We start from the raw sequence: 18,332 nt of genomic DNA, 5'->3' as shown, positions 1-18,332 counted from the left end.
GGAATGTGGCATTACTTTCTTTAAAATAATACATTTTCCAAACAAGTAAGCTTTTGTTTAATATATTGAATTCTGCAAATTTAAAGTTACATAAATATGATACACTTAATTCAAATTAAAATATGAAGAGGCAAATATAGATGATATCCTTGCTAATTGATTGTCATGAATTACTGAAGCTTTTAGGTAACACTCACATTATATTATGCAAAAGGAAGCACATGCTATCATCTATTTGGTCTAAATTAAATTTATTAAATACAAATATATATATATACTAACATGTATGGGCTTAAAAGTGTGAAGAATGAGACTGTAAAAGGCACACAGTTGGCACCTAATAAATATTTATTAATTTGGTTTTTTCCAGCTTTATGGAGCTTTAAATGACAACATTGTGTAAGTTTAAGGTGTACTGAGCAATGACTTGATATATGTATATATTGTGAAACGATTAGCAAGTTGAGGTTGGTTTACACGTCTATTATGTCACATCATTAGCTGTGTGTGTGTGTGTCTGTGTGTGTGTGGTGAGAACATTTAAAATTAACTCTATTAACAACTGTCAATTATACAGTACAATGTTCACTATACTTACCATACTGTGCCATTGATCCCGAGAATGTATTCATTTTATAATGAAAAGTTTGTACCTTTAACCAACCATTTCCCCATTTCCCCAGCCCCTTGTAAGCGCTCTCTGTTTCTAGGAGTTTGACTCTTTTAGATTCCACATATAAGTGAGATCCTGTAGTGTCTGTCTTCTCTTGTCTGGCCTAGTTCACTTAGCATGACACCCTTAAGGTTCACCCATGTTTTCACATAGAGCAATATTTCCTTCCTTTTTATGGCTGAATAACTTTTCCATTATGGATCAATATTTATATCTGTATCTATATCTGCATCTACACATCATTTTCTTCATCCATTCATTTGTCAAGACTCTTAGGTTGTTGCCATGTCTTGGCTATTGCAAATAATGCTGCAATGATCATGAGTGTGTAGATGTCTCTTTGAAACTGAAAATAAAAAAGAAAAGCTATATAGTATAAATATGTATAGCTAATAACTCAGTAAACTTTTATTTTTCCTGACATGCATCACCAATGATATATGCTTTTTATTCTTATTTCAATTTTGTTTACAGAAAAGTGGGCACAAACCAGAAAGTGTGGATTTGTGTGGAGCACATATTGAATGGGCCAGGGAAAAATCAAGCAGAAAGAATGTCTTTCAGGTAAGAATGTTACATTTATTAAATGTATTCGTATTCCTTCTAAATCTGAGCTCTCGACCTAATACTTCCTTGTGACGATTTTATGTGCATGAACTAGTTGTTTAAAGTTTATTATGAAAAACTGATTTCTCTTCCTTCTTGAATTTTTAGTTTGTCCTGTTGTTTTTCCCTGGCTACTGGTTGCTCTTTAAATAGAAAATATGTAGTGTGTGTTGATTAATTCTACACCCAGAGTCATTGACGGTTGCATGGTATTTGATTGTTGTTTGGGGTTCAGACCTTGAGTGTTTGAGTTAATAGATATATTGTAGAACTTTCAGACATAGACAAAACATTATTCACTAATTATGATAAACTTTTTGCATTCATTTCCATTCCTGCTCTTAGTCATAAATAGACACAAATCACATTTACCAGTGTAACTTAGGGGGATGGGAAGAGCTGACCAACTATAGAAACTGGATATTTTTGTATTGCATAATTTAAATTTTTTGGAAAAAAAAACTATGATTAATAATTTCAATCATGTTCCCTTGAATGAAAAGAACCAGATGAGATTCTTGAAAGAAAAGAAATGAGAAAACTTAATATTTCATATATGATGTTACTAAAATCCCTTTGGCAATTAATAACTTTAAATTATGGAGGTTGATCTTTTTTCTGTATTTATATGAGATTTAACTTACTTTTATATTTCCAAAGTAACCAGTAATTTTTGAGGTGTATTTAGAATTTATATCATTTAGTAGCCAAGGAGCTAGATTATTATAATTACTATACTAAATGTCTTCTAAGGCATTTTGGCTCTTGAAGAAAGGTCAATTCTGTTTTTAAATGTATCATTGAAGTTAATATATTGGGTCTTACACAAGTGTAGATAGGTGACATCTTCTATCTGAACTCTCAAAGGGGAGAGAAACTGGTTTCTGATTCTGCATTTCCCAGATGCTAATCCAGGTCTACCAAATAAACTGAACCCACGTGAATGTTTCTAGAATACATTATTTTTTATACTACTTTTAGTCTATTCAGACATTCATTTTTCATATGCTAGAGGTTATTTCTTTTTGCCAAAAGAGAAATAAGAGAAAAATAAAGAAAACTAAACATACTTGCCTAGAAGTCAAAGGACTAAAGCCAAAAGTGATTAGAGTGTGAATTTACAGAATCAAGAAAGAAAAATAAATTTTGTTTTGAAGTGAGGAGTTGTAAATCAGTGATACAGTCTGTCTCTCAAATTTCTTACTTTTTTTGTTATGCGAAAAAAAATTAGAGGTTATATTCCTAGCTTCTATGATAACCTTACTGATCAGTATGAACAGTTCTGAACCAGGTTGCATGAGGTAAGTGGTGTATTTTTATTATGCATTATGAGTTTAGCATCTTAGTCCCCATGGCATAAAATAATGACATTAAAATTTGACATTGACATAATTCTAGGACAATAAAAGCTCTTGGAGTTGGTCTAAGGTAGCCTTTTCAGTTCCTCCTGTTAATCTTATGAAAAGTTGTTAGATCACAAAAGAGGATAGTCAAGTGTTACGATGCATACAGGACTTCCAATATAGAAGGAAAATATTTATGCATAATTTTACACAGCTTTGAACATAATATACACAGATATATATTTAAACCACTGTATTGATGGCATGTATGGTAATGTATATTAATGACATGATATCAACCTTTCCTGAATATGACTGACTGCCTGCTGATATAATTTTTCCTTGTTTTTTATATTTCTGAATGTAGGTAATTCCAAAGATATTAAACAAAAAAACCTATTCTCACTTTTGGTAGCTTTTTAAAGGTGAAAGTCTTGCCAGCTACTTTTGTTTGTAAAATACTTGAGAAGTTTGTGGGACCCCAGGGTTCTTATATCCAGCTTACTTCTTTTTGTCTTGTATCCTTGTAGTTTAGAGAAACAAGAAAGAGGTAATTATAAAGATGCTGTGAATAACAGAGCTAATGGAAGATTCCAGTTTCATTTTTTGCTTCATTCTTTTTTGGGGTGAATCAGGTGGTTTTCCTGGCATGCTGATACCTTTTCATCACCCAAACACATGAACTTAGAAAAATTTACTAATACGTGTCCATAGATACATGAGGGAAAACCCTTTGAGAGGAACAATATAAATAGGTTTTATAGTTTTGTTAACGCAAAAGCATTGGGAAGGATTTGCCAGAGAGCTAAATCTAGATGACTTGCATCAATATTTGATTAGATACATTAGCTGCTCTAACTCTCAAATGATCAGAATAAACATGATTATATCTCAAAAACATGGTGTTAAGGCCTTGTTGGGTGTTTGAGCATGTGTGTACAAGGTTTCATTACCTACGGAACAATGAAGTGTTTCTTCCTGACTGAAAAAGACCATCATAGCTTCGGCTCATGTGCTACATCAGAAATTGCTTTAGAATTCCAAGTCTGAATTAGGCTTGGTGTTCAATCTCAGTGTATGAATTATAGATTACAGACAGCAAATGACTATTGAGATTTTTGGTTCAAGAAAAATCAAAGAAGAGCAAAATTAGAAATAATTTAAAATTTGAAATCTGTCTTTAAAAAGTTGATGGATTAGCAATTATATGCCACATAATTACACCGTCTGTAGAGAAGTCGGACTTAAAGTGAATAAGAAAACAAATAAAAAATTATGTGCCTGAAAGACTCAGAAGCACACATCTGTGACGCAAAAAACAAAACCAAAAAAAAAAAAAAAGGATTTCATTTGTCTCTTCGTTTGTATATGCCATTTGGATATTTAGGTTGTTCTTTTTTTTTTTTTTTTTTTGCATTAAAAGCCAAATTTCCATCATAGCCAAAGTCTTATTAAACTAGATCCAATCTAATGTGATTGGTACTTGGTGACATCACAGTGACAAGGTTAACTGAGTGCTAAGGTTCGACGTTCAAGAACTCTCCATAATTCTGAAAGATGCTCACTGACTGAGTTCAAGAACATCAGCCTATTTTATAAAAGACTAGTCTTTAGCCAAATTGCTACTTCTTAGTGATAATGGCATATTAAAAAAATCATTAGCAACTTCTATAATAAAGTATGTGTAGACAAGTCATATGTGTTTCATATGGATAAATGTGATATCATGTATGTGTGTCTTTGTATATCCCCATGTCTATGAGCTCAGCCTTAGGAAATTGAATGACCATTTCCATCCATGTACACACAAACACATGAAGTCCTGATGTACTTATAAAAGGTCATACGAATTCTAAGTTATAACAGTAAGTGTTCATGGCTGCTAACTTTTGTTTAATTCTGCATTTAACAGAATTGTCAAGGACCATCATGAGTTTGGTAGAGCTGAGAAAACATTTAGCAACTGAGTGATTTGTAATGAACTGTGGTACAAGTTTTCTTAGTTAACTTAAGAGCAGCACTAGGTCTTCATCAGGGAAAGAGTGAATAAAAAGATTTATGTCCAAATCGCATGTTTTAAACATTCCTGCTAAGTGCTAGTTTGCTCTTTGGTGTTTAGCTTGAAATTTAAAGCACCAAGGATTAAAAGGATTACAACATAATCTTAAATAATCCTAAATGTCATTTACAGAGAGGTAGTTGTAATAACTAAATAAAACCATGTTAAGGATGGCAATATTGTCAGGCAGCATCCCTAACATTCACTGTGCTCTGTCACCGTCTTCTCTCTGCTCATGGATATGTCTGTGTGCACAAAGCTTTTCAATGGGAAATTCAACTGAGTAAATGGCTGCAAAGTACCTTAAAACAATACATAATTTTTAAGCCATTAATATCTTCTTGTTTCAAAGTTCAAATGAAGAAAAATTTTCACTGAGGTTTCCTTTTTTCCTTCCTTCGACCATAAGTCTCTGATCTAAATATTTTTGAAAGTCTAGAGAAAGCGTTCGTGGTATGGCTCTCAAATAGGTAGCTGTGCTCTCTCTAAAACTTTGACCGCCTCCGAGGAGCTACCTCCTTACTAAATACATGATGGTCCCAAGCCCTGTAATTAATTCCAGGCCGTTTAGTTTAGCATATGCATATTCTTTACTCTTATCATGTAAATTAGATTTGTCTCCTCATAGAAAACACAAAGAAAGAGACTTTATGACATACTGCTTTATATTTATTAAACCAGAGGACTGGAGTCCTTTCCACTCCTTCAATGGTTATTGCTAAGCTAGATCCACATTCTTTTAGTTATTAAAAAAAGTGTTCACTATCAAAAAATTTTAAGAAACAGTGTCCACAATATAGGCTTTGTACTCCAAGATGATTTCCAGAGTGTAGACTCTATTCTCTCTTGTAAACAGGGATAAAGAATAAGAAACATACTATTCATTTCCTTTGTCCTTTTCATTATGACATACGTGACAGTAGGTGATTATTTATTCAAAATAATGAAATTATTTATCCTCTAAACGTTTACTGTTTTTCACAGCCAGGCATTGACTAGGCCTTAGTTTTTCTGAGTTTCTTTTAAAATAAAACGGAAAAGAAAATTGTTACTCATGAACATGGGGCAGACTCATTTATAGATTACATGCTTTAAATAAGATAATTCTTCTATTAATAATTATGGCTGATTAGAACTATATCAATTGCCTGCTTAAAAGGCAGAAAAAAAATTCAGTGACTCAACAAGATGAAAGTTTGTTTTCTTTCCCCAGCACCAATTTATAACTTCAACAAAAATCATGACTGCATTTCCTGGATAGCAATTATCTTTTAAATATGTAAATATATCTCAGGGGAACAGGTTCTGTCCCTAAAAAATAAAGTAAGTCTCAGAATAGATTTATCATTACTTGCATTACTTTTCTGACTTTGGTTGGGGTCGTCTGGCTATAATGTATATTAAACATATTCGTGTAATATTTTCCATGGGTATGCTTTACATTTAAACATAATTTGATTGCTCTTCCTGATCTGAATATGTCTTAGCTTAAAATGTTTAAGTACTACTTAAGTTTATTAATGCGGAGATAATTTAATAACATCTTGGAAAATGTCATTTTAAGCCAAAAGGAAAACTACTGGTATTTTGCTTTTATCCATTTCCTTCTGTTAAAAGTGGTGGTTTAAAATAAATCTGAGCTCTTACCAATTTTCTCTTTCATTTTTCAATGCTTGTAGTTAGACTAAATGCAAAAGGATGATTCTTCTGCATTCATATATGCATTAGATTTCGAGCAAAGCTTGTTTCACTTTAGAGAATTACTCACAGTATCTTAAAAGGCATGGCATTAAAAATAAACCAGAGTAAGAGCAGCATTAATGCCTAATACAGTTGTTTTTTGCTTTCTAGCTTGGCCCCAATCATTTTATCTACCTATTAGATATTCATCCATCATTCAGAAGGTGCAGCAGAGAGAGCGCGAGAGTCTGGGGATGTGTGTTCCAGTTTTGGTTTTGTCAGTTGTAACCTTATGTAAAACCCAGGGTAGGATTCGTCCTAAATTTACAGTCTTCCACACCAAGGCAGTAGGAGAGAACAGCCTTTTTCTCACCTGCCTCCCATCTGTGTTGATAATAAAATGAGACAATCTGTGGGGCACCTGGGTTGCCCAGTCAGTTAAGCATCTGACTTCAGCTCAGGTCATGATCTCACAGTTTGTAGGTTCAAGCCCCACCTTGGGCTCTGTGCTGACAGCTCAGAGCCTGCAACCTGCTTCAGATTCTGTGTCCTCTTTCTCTGTCCCTCCACTGCTCTTTCTCTCTTTCTCAGAAGTAAACATTAAAAAAAAATGAGGCAATCTGTATTTGAAAGCAATTCCAAAAGACCAATTTTAATATAAACACAACCGGGTATTATTATTCATCTATTAGCCATGTCATCTCACAAATCTTTGAGGGAAATTCCACATGTGGATTTTGGAAGAATCTGGATAGGAGAGACCGATATCTGTAAAATACAATCCAGGATTTGAGTTCCTCTTCTACTCTCTGCACTGCCTTGTGAACTTAACCAAAAGACTAAGATTTAATTCTCTGGGTGAAAATCTTTTTATTTATATGTAGCTAAGGATATGTCTCTTCAAATCTGATGGAAATCTTTTGAATATTCTATTCTTATAAATAGTGAAATAAATGTAATATCTATCTAATCAACATTAATTAATTAATGTCTTACCCAGTAGATGCTTTAAGAAGAGCATTATGCCTCGAAAGCCTCTTCCAAGCCATTGACCACAACTTGCAAAAGGGGACCTGCGGTCCAGGGCAGTAATGTGCCCAAAAATGAAAGAGAGGCAATGGTAACTCCCTTTATTCCCCTATCGAGATATCAGGACCATACTTATTTTCTTATTGAAGGGAAAGAGATGTGATTATTTTAATGATTTTGCCTTCATTTTTGCCGGTGGGATTGCACAGAAGAATTTTGATGAATGGAGTGATATAATTTTATAATTGAGGCTTTGATTTAGGAATATTAATGTCAGGGGTGTATGAGATTTACTGCAAAGGAAAGAGCCTCGGGGCAGGAAATAAAATTGACTGTTGGATCTAAGGTGAGACTTAAGAATGTTCTGTGAGCCTGACTAATAAAAGGAGAAACAGAAATAGGTTGATGCGTGGAGAATACACCCTTCAATAAAAAACATCCCTCTTTGTTGAGGCCATGTAACTTGGGGACCGCTGTCCTTTTGGAGGTTCAATTTTTGAGGTCTTTAAAGCTCTCCTAAAATAAAGTCTCAAGTATAGAATTAAGATACTGATAAATTGAATCTATTATTAGAGGCAACATTAGCAAATGTATGTTGTCTGATGACTCCATGAAGCTTTGCGGTCTATGGGGTATGTACTTATTTGCACAGCTTCTTTATTCCACTCACTTCAAAAGGCATAATGCGATCTTGTTGTAGTCATTTCTTTTTGAACTACTCTCAGAGCAGGATGCAACGGGATGACCGTAAAGATCAACAACAGCCATATCAGTAGACATGCCTACCAAATTAGCTAAGGGAACCAAGATTTTAAGATTCCAAAACAAAATAAATCAAAATTTAAAGGAAAAAAAATGAAAATGTCAACTTAGTCTTTTAGGCTTCTGACATTTTAGTGAAAGAATGGATGCATGTGACCTAATGAGCTTCGATACCAGTTAGCTCACTTCACATTGTCTTCTGGAGCAGGTGGCTCTGTTTGCTCAAAGATGAGAGCTGTGCATTTGGAACAAATTCTGGATTTTAATTGGACACCAGGCTCCCAACATGCTGTTCTTCATGTGACATCTTCATGTGTTCTATCATGTGACGTGATAGAAATCCCCTTCTTTCATGGAACATACTCTGCTCCTTACTGTTTTGATAGGGTCCGTATGATGGTCACTATGCCATGCATAGGCTGACAGAGCAGTCCCCTATGTTTATAGAACCAGAGTGAAGGTAGCCGAGCTACAGAGGACTGAACCCAGGACTGCGAGCCACACGTACACACCTCAGCAAAAGCAGATACAGCCAGGAGTTTCATGAGATCGAAGTAAAATGACCAAATGCTATTGATTTTTTATTTGTGACTCTCATCTTGTAAAGTCCAGAAGATATTACATGGATACTGGCAAAATAGTATTCAAAGCACTGGATCTCTTTTTCATGTATGTTTGAGAACTCTTACTTTATATTTTTAAAAGGAAGTAGCCATGTTTATTTCATGCTGACTATGACTTTTTTTAATAGTGAACAGGCTTCTTCCAGAAAAAAGAACTATTTAATCCCTAAAGCTGGTACATAATAGATGGGGCCAGTAAATGGTATCACATTTTACAGCTTGTCCATAAGGATGACACAGGGTAAAATAAAACTGAGTGCTTTTGGATAGTATAGGATCACTGGCAGATAAATAGCCAATGCCATTCAGTTTTTAGAAACATAAGGTAATGAGGCTGGATCTGGAGCAAGAGAAAAAAGGTACATGTTCACAGTGTGTGTATGCCACAGCCACTGAGCAGGAGAAGAATCCGGGCTGGGATTCTTCTGTTCAAGACCTTTCAAACCTCAGAACAATGTTTAAGGGAGTATAAGTAAATAACAAAGCAGGCATCCATAAACAAAGGTTTGGAATGAACACAAGGGGCGAAAAAACCAACTCAGTTTAAGATGAAAGGAAAATGCTAGCACTCATACAGAATTGGAGAGGCCACTTGTAGAATCTATGCATAGAATCTCTCAATATATGAGTTAAATGTGTTACTAAAAATTTGGTGGAAAATAAATATTCAAAAGCAAAAAAAATAAAGCACTGCAGAAGAGTGAAAGATTCTTGGTATTTGAAGGAGAGAGGAGGCTGCTCTAAATTTTATCTTAACAAAACAGGATGTTGAGAGATGACCTAAGTGAAAGAATGAAATAAGATGCCTGATGTTGGGGAGAAATCAGGAAGGGAGCAGTTTGAACGATTTTCAGATAACAGATCAGATAATGACCAAGAAAGGAACGTTCACATCGAGGGTTTAGATGATTTCTTTTTTAGAAGCATGCTATGAGATTCTTGGCTTTAGTCCCACCAATTTGCCTAAAATTTTATTTCCATCACTGGGGAAATTCTACCGGTCTGACTTCCTTGGTGAACATGTGCAAACCTAAAACTTTACTGGCAAAATTAACAAATCGCTGCCACTGCTGCCAAAGGGAAAAGAAATGCTGATATGGGGGGTTGCCCTGGACCTTCATCATTTGTGTTTCTTTTTTAAATTTGAATTTAAGCAATGCTTCATTTTTCAAAATGCAAGCACCCATGATCAAGTAGAAGAAAGCTTCTGATATTTGAGATCTGTGGTAGATTTGAAATCAGTTCGTAGAAAGGGAGGTTATGAACACACTCCTTTGATGTGTAGGATGTACCAATGAGGGTGGCAGGAAATTATGTGAAACCCTTCTCTTTTGACAGCTACACTGGAACATTTACAACCACAGATGTTATTTGTCCATCAGAAAGGAAAATATTTGTTTCAAGCCACAGGCATTTTCTACCACCATATCAAAATGAAACTCAACAGTGCTTTAATGTTTCATGCATAGAAAAAAAATAAATATTTTGGGGGGACTAGAAAGCAAATAGGCCCCAGAAAATATAACCAGTGACATGGAAAAAAATGGCTGGCTTCATTATGAATAAATCTGTCCTTTCACTAAAGTAAGGATTGTTCTATTATTAACATAGGAAATCTTAGATGGACTGCGCATAATGCTGCATTATTCATAAAAGCATTGCTGCCATCTGGTGGCTAGCTGGCGTTTCAGCACTGACTTTGCTGGTTTGATTTTGGCTGGGCGCTTTGGCAAGGTAGTCAAAGGAGGGCTTTCTTTATGGGGTAAAATATATACACAAAATCCCCTGTCCCTAAATATCATTCAACTGATGGAGGTCCTTTTTCTCTTTCCTTAACAGAATGAAGGGTTCAGGGGTTGGTAATGACACACTTGTACATCTTTTGTTCTGAACAAGAAAGTATATTAGTATATGGCCTATCTAAGGAATTCACTCCTGGCCATTATTGACTGATTAATTTTATAGAAACCCATTTCTGCTAATGAATAAATATGTAGTCAAATATTAGGAAGATTATTGAATCTAAAGATACATTGCATTTCTTAAGTAAGAATTCACCTGAGATACTATAAATTCCTTATCAGGATCCAAGCATGATTTTGTTTGTTTGTTTGTTACCATTCACTGAGTTTGATTTTGGAAATAACATAATGTACAATGTTAAAAGAGAAAAATGTATAGGACTTTATAAATCTCAAGCTTTCTTCCCAGTCATTCAATTGTTATATTAAAGAAGTCTGCTTAATTGTTAATGACTTAAGAGTCTTATGAATTCATCTTTATTCATGGATTTATAAATTAAATGACAAATATAACTCAGCTAGTGTGCATATTTTATTTAAAATAAAATAGTTAAATTGTAATTTAAGAAATTTTGATGATTCTCAAGCATCAGTGCATTAACACTTTGTTAATCAGAAGCAAGAAGTTTATCTTTATAATTTTAGTACATATTTTAAGTTTCTAATAACTGTAGAATGTCTCCTTATACATAGGGAAAATCCTGGTCCCTAAAGTGGATATTCATACAGATCACAGGTCTTTGAAGGGGATAGGAGATAATGAGTTAAAATTGCCCCAAGGGGAAAGTTGAAGTTTAATCCCAGATATGCTCAGGGATGATATTTAATAGTTAATATTCATTTTCTAGTGGATATTTGCCTGTATCATTAAGCCCTTTATGATTTAGTAAAAGTCAGATAACAAAGAGCCATTGCACTAAATTTAGAGAGAATTATAATAATGAATGAATATTACCCAGTGCAAGAAAACTTGTAAATGCCTATTTTTAACATTAGACTGTGGGTTTTATTTTTTCTCGGGTAAGATTTTCACTGTGAATGCATGCTTGGTATTACCCTTGTTACTAGCTTCTTTTGCCACTTCAAATGTTTCCTTCCTCACAACATTTCATTTGACTCCTGGAAGAACATTGCTCATCTTTCCTGGGAAGATTGCTCAATTCCTCACCCTTTCTCTGTCTCCATTCGGGAAGAGGATGTTAAAAAGACAACAACAATACCACCTTTCAAAGAAACTAAAATCAATAAAGATTGTGGTCCTGTCTCTTTCATCTATCAGTATAAAATTTCAATTTTATTTTTTGTTAATGTTTATTTATTTTTGGGGAGAAAAAGAGAGAGAGAGAGAGAGAGAGAGAGAGAGAGAGAGAGTGCATGAGTGAGCATGAGCAGGGGAGGGGCAGAGAGAGAGGGAGACACAGAATCCGAAGCAGGCTCCAGGCTCTGAGCTGTCAGCACAGAGCATGACGTGGGGCTGGAACCCACAAACTGTGTGATCATGACCTGAGCCGAAGTCAGATGCCCAACCGACTGAGCCAACCAGGTGCCCCATCAGTATATAATTTCAAGTAATTTATTGTCCTAATGGACTTGGATACAACCCTATGGTGGTTTCTGATGGCCCCACGCTAGAGATCATAGCTTTGGTCAGGATGCCCCAGGTTGTATTCATAAGTTGCTAATGCTTTTTTTTTTTTCAATAACTTGCTTTCTGACAGCTTTTATAGTTACTTAACACTAAATTCGCCTTTAGTTAGGAGGATCATTCATATACTGCAATGAATGATGTCACTTTAAATCCTTTAGTATGTAATTGCTAAATGTTATGTTTTATAGCTGGGCATTTGATGGTGCATTTGTTTATGCTAAATTTTATGACAGTGACAGCTGTATCTCATTGGAGGAATGATCTTTTCCTTCCAGAGGAAGCTAGTTCTGAATTCCCTTTAAGCAAATAGTTTTGCCATATATGCCCTTGGGCTAGAATGGGTTCCCCCTCAAAGCAAGTTTGAGGCTAGGAATTGTGCAGCTAGTTTATTTAGAAGGTAGTCTCAGAAAATAAGAATTTATTCTAGTAAGAATGAAAGGAAGAAGGAAAAAGACAATAATTCAGGGCCATTATTGAGTTGATCGCAGAGTGGCTAGGTTGCTTGTCAGTATTTTCCACCCAAGGATTGATAGGACAAAGCATCTGTCCATCAGCTTCTCACCTCTTTGGTTATGATTGCCTCTAGGATAAGTAAGATACTATCTTTAAATATTCTTGACTCTTAGGCTGCACATGTATGGGTGTTCCCAGAAGGCTCCTTCGGGTGTCCCACTGCATAGACTCTGAATATCTATGGCAGAAAATGCAAGATAAGTAGTGATGCTTGAGGCAAAATGCAGTCAGTACATAGCGATTTGGGCTCCACACAACTGTTTACACCACCTGCAGCTGGAGTCACAGTAAAGGCAAAAGGATATAAGGCAGAACACAAGAAGTATCTCATACAATCCTCCTTGCAATACTCAAAATGACTTTACCTCACATTAAGTCTAATCCATTGTTGAGTCTTCAAGATGGTGGCTGGGCTCCATCACTACAAGAAAGCTGCTAAAAAAAGTTTTAGTGGATAAAGTCACATTCTTCCACTGCAACAGAGTCTGAGGCCATATTTGATGTTCATCATCCACCTTTTCTGCCATTCATTCTAGACTTTTCTCAGTATCAGTCAGGCCATTAACTAGTCTGTTGCATTTGCCTCATGCAATAAATAAGACCTTCATACCTGACAGAACTGAATCCTTAATTTTTGACATTGCCCCGCTCTGTTCACTGAATCTGGAAGTTCACTGCTCTCATGAGGTATGGAAACACCTAGAGAAAAATCAGTGACTCTTCTGAGTTCCTGAGTCATTTCTCCTGACCCCATTGTGCAGAAGCTACCTGACCTTCTCATTTTAATTAGAGCCAATTATCCCTGAATATAGTAGCTATTTGTTTGCCTGCTGGCCAACATCTTTAGTATCCATAGTTACCAAGCAGTGGCCATAGCTTTAGTTTTGGTGATACCATTACTAATTCCTGTTAGGAGCAAATCTATTTCCCATCCCAACAACAAGAATTTTTAATCCAGCCAAAATTGAAAAACTTAGAAGCATAGATACTATGAGTGGATTATCAACAGAAGCAAGCGACTCTTCCTTCTACCTCCTTGTCCTTAGATGCATATATTCTAGTTTTGTGGACACTGTAACATGTTTCAGATATTGATTCACATAGTACTGCACTTGGACTATAGCACCCCAATCAAACAGGGTCTTTCCCCCAAGCTACTATTGTACTTGGGTCATTCCATTATTCTATTAGGTTGATTACTTCTATTATGCATTATTTACTAAAAGCAGTGGATCCCAGGATCATGTGTCCAGCATTGTACTTCCTTCACTTCCTTGGTTTGAGACAATGTTGTGAATGATCTTCTGATGCAAAATTGGGATTTCTTAAAACTATGGGATGGGGGCAAACAGAGACATCAAAGGCAGAAAAGGCAAACCCTTATCCAGAGCTGATATCAATTCCAGTGAGAGTGAGTCACTGTTCCCCTGAGGATGGAAAGGGTCTGTTATAGTCAATTTGTCGTTAGCCACCTGGCTGGTCTCCTTGCAGGGCTCAGTGCCCGCCTCTGTTGTGAGAAGACTGAGCAATCAGCAGAAGTTGGGGGTTACATCAGTCCTGGTGAGAGGGAGGCGTTCTGTCGGGTGCGTGCATAGTCTCCATCCCTGCCACCACGGCCACTCCATTCATGAGCCTACTTTGTAAGTTCTGAGTGGCTAACGACTGAGACAGAACTTTGACTGGCTAAATAATCTGGTGCACTGCCTTACTCTCTGGTAAGCATTAAATCGCTCTAATGAAACACAAGCATTTGCATGCTCTTTGCTCACTCCCATGAGTCTAACGACATTTGCCAGACTTGTCTCTAGTCTTCCAGGCTGTCTCCTTCTAGGCATCTAACCATTCTCACCAGCAAAACCATTCTCCACTTTCTCTTTCTAGGAATCAGTCTATATTCTCACCTCAGGCTACCGTACTCTCTACAACCAACATTTATTGCTTCTATTTCTTCCTGAGGATTTATCCTCCATGCTACAGGGTGACTCACGCCAGGGTGGGCCTATACTATACCTATCATCCATTGTTTGGTGCTCATCAGCATATTAAGTTGAGCCATCCATGAATCAGGCTTAAGTTTTAAATTTGGCATTAGCTGCATTTCAAGAACCATGAGGCCAGAGGTGCAAGCCTCAGGAGAGGCCCTGGTGAAACTGTGATGGATAACACGGGAGTTTCAGCCATGTGTTCACATAACTTGCTTAGGCACTCTGGACCTGCTTGGACCAAATTCTGAATATACAGTGTGTCCATCCGTGAGTTGTTGCCCCAAAGTACATTTCTGTGGATTTGGCAATACCCAGCTCATCATAGTCACCTGATGGACTGTCATAAGGCGACTCAGTCTCTATTCTGACCCAACAATAGGCCAGGAGCTACTTCTCAATGTGATGATTTGTTGACTACAGGAGCTAAAGCCTTCAAACCCCATGGGTCTTTGCTGTGAGGCTTGCATTTTACTATGCCACAAACTCCACAACAACATTATATTCTAATTCCACGTTGGATTTTCTGTCATAAGAACCCGAGTTAGGGAGCTTGCATCATTGCCTGGACTTGCTGAAGACACTGATAAGTTGTGGATAACCACCCTGCTGTATGCAAAATACCCAGAAATATGCCTACTGCCCAACGTACTGACTTGCTTGGTAATGTGGATCCAAGACTTGTGGTTGTATTACTATATGAGAATATCTAAGTGCAGCCCAGATCCCTGATTATAAGCAAAAAAATACTTGTTTTAAGCCACAAAAATTTGGTGTAGTTTGTTACAGAGTAACAGCTAATTGATACAAGAAATATCTCTACAAATAGAATTCAGTAGCTTGATTTTTATGAAAAATGATTATGTATTTGAAGGTAAATTTCAACCTGTATACAAAGCCTTTTAACAGGCTATGGAACCACAGTTTATGGTGTCAGTTTCTAATAATCAGTTACCAAGCAGTGGCTCCTTGCAGGGTTGTAGAGAGAATGTAGGTAGTGACATTTCATCTGGTCACGTGCCTTTTCTATTACACAGTTTGTTTATAGAAATAGATGCCTAACAAAGTTAACTTCCAGGAAAGATGCCAGGTTACACAGAACCATACCAGAGTCTTAGAATCACTTTGGGCTTCCACCCAAAGTTTTTGCAACATTAGGTGGAGGCAACATAATTTGGCTTGAAAAGTTCCAAGGGAAAAAATGACAGCAAATGCTCATGGAACAGCATGTTCAGAGTCTTTAAGATAGTATCTTTCTTGGCTTCTTAAAAATCAGAGAGTTTGGATGCCTATGCTATTTTTGAACACAGCCTGGACCACCAGGACCCAGGGCTGTCACAGGTCATTGTTAGATCAGCAAGTATAGAGGTTCTAACCCAAAAACTGAGCTGTGAGACATAAGAGCAGATAGAGCTACAGTTGGGAAATCTAAATATAGCCAAAAAGTTTTGGCACTTCAAGACTTTCTGAAAGAAAGAAAAGAAATTTGATGTCTGTGCTGCTGATGGAAGGTTCACAAATGACCTAAGAAAACGAGACTTGTCTATTTTCACTGCAAATGATATTTTTTTATTTGTTCCTAAAAGTTGAAAATGGCCCTCCAAGTTAAAAACCCTCAGTTAAGAAAAACATGAAGACCACATTGCTTTAGATTTTGGAATTCAATTTTCTACCAATTTCTTTAATCTTGAAAAATGTCCACATAGAAGATGCATTATTATTTCTGAGAATTTTCAGAAGATACTTATTTGTGTAAGGTAAATGTACAATTCCCGTACCTGTCTTCATCAGTATGATTTTTAGCTTTTTTTTCCCCTCCCAATATATGTTAATAAGAGTTTAATTCATTGATTTATTTCTGGAGTTTTTTTCTTCTAACATAATTAAAGCCAAAGATAAGCATAGTGTATATTCATATTAAAGCCTCATGATACTATGACTATTCTGTCTTGGATTAAAATTTTATTCAAATTATTTAATTAAATTAAATTATAAAATTTCAACAAAGTTTATTACTTCTAAATGTGTGTTAACTTCAGGAACAGAAACTGATGAAAAACAGGAGATAAAATTATTCAGTTACATCAAAGCCTAGGTTTTAAATGGTACTTTTCTCATAGTTATTTTAGAAGTTGTGGGTTCAGTTATTATTTTTTCACAGTATTGAGTAGAACTCCAGAATCTTAGAAAAAGCTAGTTTTCAAAAATGTCTAATTTATGTTTAAGAAATTAAATAACACTCAACTATTTCCCATTTATTCCTATTATGGCCCTTGTTTCACAGTTTGTTTTATTTTATTTTGTTTTTTTCACAGCTTATTTTAAATCAATTTTCCCACCCCATATAAAATGCCATTTTGATAACACATGGTACTTTATCTTCTAAAGCCAAGCAAAATTATTTTTTTCTAGTGTAATACAAATCAAATCAAGAAAATAACTTTGGAGAAAGTAGCTGAGGTATTTTTCAGATGCAAGATCTAAGAAAGGAAGTAATACTTGGATTATGTAGAGTACTTACTTGCTAATGGAGAATCCTACTAATGTTTTGAAACACAAAACAGGAACAACTAAAAGTAGTCAGTGGTTGCCTTTGTAAAGAACCAGATTGCTTTGATAAAAGACATGGCTTGGGGATGATCTACATCTATGATTCCTAATTCATGTTTATTACTTATTTTGTTCACTTAGCGTATGAATTTGTTAAATTTATTTATTAATGGGGAAATATTTCTGAGACAGTAATAATTTTCTACTTCAATAAATCCAATCTGAAACAGAAGCAGAGAAACATTAGAGGGACCATTTACATTATTTTACGTAGGGTTCCCATGGTATGAACCAAAATCCTTATGCTTATTTTTTTCATAAACTTTGCTCAGAATTCACTCATATTTTCAAACAAAGAAAAGAGATATAATAATGTAATGAAGAGAATTTCAACAAATTAATACAAAGGACCAAATGTCATCAGGGTTTTGATTTACTGTAATTCAACTGATGTTTCCTCTAAGAGCCAAGATAGGGTAAGTCACTCTTTAGGCACAAACCTCTGTTCTTCAGTCCTATGCTGTCTTCACTCTGAGTTCCATGCTGATGGCATAGCCTCTCTCTGAAATAGATAGGTCAGTCTACATGCTAGCCTTTAAATCTCCTTCCTAGCATATATCATGTCTGTCCTCATTTCACGGGACTGAGGGTGTCAGAGAGTCAACACAGCACAGGTGTAGAACCTTCCCATAAGCAAGGCTGCTGCAGGGAGAGGCCTGAGCATACAAGGTAACGAGTAATAGATCCTCCCACACGCCCTGCACAGCTGGATGGTTGAGTCACCTGAGAAAGCCTGCTCAACGTAAATCAAAGCCGGTTGTTGTTATTTAAATGGAGTAAAATTCCATCAAGCCATTCCAGAGGCAAAAGCACAGGTGCCATAATGTATTGTGAGAGGACTCATGTAAAAGAACCATTCAGCTCCTCTAATAAACACTGTTGAGTGTGAAACTAGAGTGCAAGTGATTCCATAACATTCGTCGAACTGCATACCTATTCATATCTATTTTTAAATTAGTTCAAAAGAGTTGAGACCTTAGAAAATTTCCATCAATAATTATT

General features: G+C 35.8%; 1 protein-coding gene across 6 annotated transcripts in view; it reads left to right on the top strand.

Annotated features, from left to right (window-relative positions):
* Positions 1 to 18,332, top strand: part of ARHGAP15 (Rho GTPase activating protein 15) — a 599,315-nt gene that overhangs the window by 111,225 nt on the left and 469,758 nt on the right. For all 6 annotated transcript variants that reach the window (XM_029934637.1, XM_029934641.1, XM_029934642.1 and 3 more), the window contains one exon: positions 1,148 to 1,237. In XM_029934637.1, coding sequence (XP_029790497.1) covers positions 1,148 to 1,237 — 90 coding nt within the window. The remainder of the gene's footprint in view (positions 1 to 1,147; positions 1,238 to 18,332) is intronic.

The sequence above is a fragment of the Suricata suricatta genome, chromosome 3 (assembly GCF_006229205.1).
Source record: "Suricata suricatta isolate VVHF042 chromosome 3, meerkat_22Aug2017_6uvM2_HiC, whole genome shotgun sequence".
Classification (NCBI taxonomy): domain Eukaryota; kingdom Metazoa; phylum Chordata; class Mammalia; order Carnivora; family Herpestidae; genus Suricata; species Suricata suricatta.
Note: the sequence above shows the minus strand (reverse complement) of the source record. Positions and strands in the feature narration are given on the sequence as shown.